The following is a 4265-nucleotide window of genomic DNA, read 5'->3' on the forward strand; positions in this document are numbered from 1 at the left end:
AGAAAACACATGCATCCAACAGCTTGCTTTACAAATTATATGCCATAGCGAGATTCCAGCAGATGCCATCGACATGGTAAGATTGTCCCTTGTAACGACAAGCGTTCCAAATAATCATATAAAAAAGCCACAGTAGTTGATGCCTTGCCCACCAACTCTGTATGATAGTTACATAAATGTCTTGCATATCAAATTGTACTTCTCATCGTCTACATTATATTCTGATAGGTTTGCTTTGGTGGGTGACAAATTAGCATAGAGAAATGGCTTCTTCTGCGATCCATGCCGCTGAATCTTTCAGTAATCCAAACTGGATTAACCATTCTGTTGCTGTGGAGAGTGTGCAGGAGCTTGCACTAAAGAAACCCAATGACATTCCCCAGAGATATATCAGATCAGAAGATGAGAGGCCATCTTCAACACCACTTCCTTCTCTCTTGACAGTTCCTGTAATCGACATGGAAAAGCTACTCTTGCCCTCTGAAAACCATGAAAGAAAAAAGGAGATGGGCATTCTTTCAAAGGCCTGCGTAGAGTGGGGCTTCTTTCAGGTATCATAACATTTTTTCAGAATATATGGTTAGAACCCAAATAGATTTTTGGTATTTGGTTTTGCAGTTGTGCTGATTGTGCAGTGATCATCAGGTTGTGAACCATGGAATTACACATTCTTTGATAGATCGCATGAGAGGAGTGGCTAATGAGTTCTTTAGTCTTTCCTTAGAGGAGAAGAAAAAGTATGCTCCACATGCAGGAGATGTTCAAGGCTATGGAAATGTGTTTGTGGTTGATGAAGATCAGAAGTTGGATTGGGGTGACCTAATGGCTTTGGCACTTAAGCCTAAGAAGCTTGTGAACTTAGCTCTGTGGCCAACCACACCATCGGATTACAGGTACTGAGTTTAGATGTGTGGTAGTTGGTGGTTTTGTATTATGTAGTTATCATGAATTCGAGTTACAGCCAATTTTATTAGTGTCTAACCATGACACGATTCTTATGTTTTCAGTCGCCACATATTCCATGCTCTCACCCAATAGGAAAAGAGGACGGACTAAAAATTTATAGCTCTCTAAAGTTGTTCCTGTTATTGTGAACAGCTGCTTAGAAATAGTAAATAAAGTCAAGTTGTAGAAAATGAAAACTTAAGAAAACATTTTGACCCTTGCAATTTGAATTCTCCATTTGTTTGGCACATTAGCTGGTAGATGTTATCCAATTGAGATGATGTTCTCATGTGATTACATAGCAAAGGCAGTGAAAGTCATTTAGGACTTTTATGTCGACAGAGTAGTATAGTTCATTCTTTGTTTTTTTGGGTTGGCTACACTAATTGTGCTTGGCCCAAATTGTTAGTTGAACTTTAGACCATACCTTGACCAAAAATTTGTTCATTGGAAATCTTATGGAACGCCATGTCATAATCATGTTTTCAAAAGTTGGCTTTTCATAGGTTCCTATAAGTCACTCATACAACTTGAGTTAACGAGGAGGCCTCAATTACCTATGTCATGTAAGTCAATGCCAAGTAGACCCAAGTATAGATCTTGACCCTAGAATTGGGGTCTATCCCTCTATGATGTCAAGACCCAAGAATAGATATTGGCCCTAGAATTATGGTCTATCCCTAATGTGATGCCAAGCACGAATTATGTTGCTATGAAATAGTTCTCCCCAAGTCACATGAGTCAACCAATTCACCCAAGTCATGTAGGTATGCTTAGTCTCTAAGGTGGCTTAGCTTAGTCTTAGGGTTAAGCCTATCCTCAACATTGACGATGGCCCCAACCTTAGATAGGTTGAAGCTCCAAACCAACCTGACTATCATTGTAGTTCTATAACACTAAAACCAAGACCATAATAGTATTCCTTAGATCACACAAGTCACTTGGGTCACCTAAATTACTTACCTTCAACTGTTATAGTAATCCAAGTCAATCCTAGGCCTAGGTACATGGGGTTGAGCAATAGAGATTGCATTGAAATATTTAGATGTGACTTTTGTACTTTCTTTATGGGCTGATGAAACTTAGTAAATTTTGTTTGTTCAATTTTATATGATTCTAGCATTCTCTTCATTTGATTGATAATGTATATATTATCATTAGTTAGTGCTCGAGAAAATGTCATTTTTTTTTTTAATTCTCTCTGAAGGGGTTTTTAATATTTTTTCCTTTGAAATTTCTCTTTGTTATTTTAAAGGTAACTTTTCTTGTGGAAGGACATAATACTATGTAGTTTGAAAAACTCCAAATAGTTGCAATTTCTTAATCCATAAGGCTATTGTGATAATACTATGTATATTGCATACATATAAAGTCTCTCGAAGAATTTTTTTTGTCTACTCCATAGCTAACTAAAAATTTCAGTTTGCATGTAGCTCTCTTGAATTGTTGATTTTCCTTGCATTATGAGATATCACTATAAAATATTCTACAAAAAATTGGTAAGGATTATAGTTGTATGATAGCTACTGTTTATTTTTTTTATTATTTAGAAAAATCTATGCTTATAGGGTTATTATTAAAGATTTATTAATTAAAGATGATATTTATTAATTTAAAAATAATAATTATTTATTATTTCTATATGTCTATGAGGTGTTAATTTATTTTTTATTTTTTAGAGTTAAATAATTGTATATTTAAGTAGAGTAAGTATAATTAGATTGATTAAATGTGACTCAACTTTAAAAGATTTTTATTTTTTTTTAGGATGCATTCTTGGAACGGTGTAACTTCACATTTTCTAAACTTTAGCATTTTTGAAATAAAATTTGAGCTTTTTATGGTAGACTCCCATCAATTTAGTATCAAGCCATAATCAAATAATATAAATGATTTATAATAAAGTCTTCTTGTTAATACTTTTAATCACCATCTAATGAGTTTTCAATATGCAATTGTAGAAATACATTACAAAATTACACCACTGGAGTGGAAAGGGTGGCTCAGATGATCCTTAGTCTATTCGCTGAAAACTTACAATTAAAGAGTGATTATTTCAAAGAAAATTTTGGAGATCCAATGATGACAGTAAGGATGAATTTGTATCCACCTTGTCCTAGGCCTGATCTAGTGTTGGGGTTAAGCCCTCATTCGGATGGAGGTTTCATAACACTTTTGCTTCAAGATGAACAAATAGAAGGCCTTCAAGTTCACAAGAACAACAAATGGATTCCCATTCAACCCATTCCTTATGCACTTGTTGTTAATATTGGTGACCTAATAGAGGTAAATACTACATAAGTTTGGCTTTCAATGAAGTTGTATTGAGTATAACTAATTTATAAAATATATAATGTGGTGTTTTAATTGCATTATAGGTGATGACAAATGGAATCTATAAGAGTATAGAACATCAAGCTGTGACAAACAAAGAGAGGACAAGATTATCTATTGCTATGTTTTATTATCCTGCCTTAGATGATGAAGTGGCTCCTATAAGCAACCTTGTGGATGAAGAGAAACCCTCCTTATATAGGAAGTTCAAGCACCAAGAATATATTCAATATTACATGAATAAGCAACTCAATGGGAAAAAATCATTAGCTAGCTTTGCCAAAATATATGAATAGGATTCAAGGTCAGTAGTTAGTGTGGTATCTAGATCAAATGTGTAATAAATATATCTATATGATATCATACTTGGACTAGTTGGTCATTCCATTGATACATACAAAATCACTAAAAAAAATAATAATCATGATATGTTTCGGCTGAAGCTATTCTGGTTCCAAAACAGACCTTTCGTACAGCGTGTTAGCGACAGGTTAATCAATCACAACTGTTAATTGCAAAATCCATGGTGTAAAACGCGCGACTAACACGTGTTAGTCAATCTATACTGTCGTTTTGGAGCCAGGATAGATGCGTCCGATATGTTTCCTTGCAATTTCCAAGATATATAATATTGCAAATGCAATACAATATGCATGATTTTATATGATGTACTAAATATTATCTTGAATATGATGAAAAGACATGTTGCTAAAGTGCATAGAAGTTATTTCTTTCTCTCAAGTTTCCTATCTATGAATATGTGTTTAGTAACCTTCATTGATGTATATATAACATTTTTTAAAGTAATAATATAATAATATATTGATTTTTTTAAAATAGATTGTTCCTTAAATTTTTCTAATCTAATTCTATGTCTTGAGCTTAATTTTTATTACTATTTCAAGAGCTTTTTCCTTGTTATTTGTGCCATTTTTCTCTCCTAATTACTAAGGAAAAATCTAAAAAGGTAGAGTGCAACAAGTTAA

At 33.5% G+C, this 4265-nt stretch overlaps 1 protein-coding gene across 1 annotated transcript; it reads left to right on the plus strand.

Moving 5' to 3' along the window:
* Window positions 1-263: 263 nt before the first annotated feature.
* On the plus strand, window positions 264-3575 carry LOC131057321 (protein SRG1-like). The gene is made up of 4 exons (XM_057991463.2): window positions 264-551; window positions 646-893; window positions 2907-3231; window positions 3324-3575. The coding sequence occupies exons 1-4, from the start codon at window positions 264-266 to the stop codon at window positions 3573-3575; spliced, it is 1113 nt and encodes a 370-aa protein (XP_057847446.2).
* The last annotated feature ends 690 nt before the right edge of the window (window positions 3576-4265 follow it).

This window comes from Cryptomeria japonica, chromosome 7 (assembly GCF_030272615.1).
Source record: "Cryptomeria japonica chromosome 7, Sugi_1.0, whole genome shotgun sequence".
Lineage (NCBI taxonomy): Eukaryota > Viridiplantae > Streptophyta > Pinopsida > Cupressales > Cupressaceae > Cryptomeria > Cryptomeria japonica.

Excerpts from the sequence above, each read along its gene's own strand:
- LOC131057321 (XM_057991463.2), top strand. The coding sequence starts at position 264 with ATGGCTTCTTCTGCGATCCATGCCGCTGAATCTTTCAGTAATCCAAAC. Across the intron at positions 552-645 it reads TAGAGTGGGGCTTCTTTCAG|GTTGTGAACCATGGAATTAC; the intron begins GTATCATAACAT and ends AGTGATCATCAG. Across the intron at positions 894-2,906 it reads ACCACACCATCGGATTACAG|AAATACATTACAAAATTACA; the intron begins GTACTGAGTTTA and ends ATGCAATTGTAG.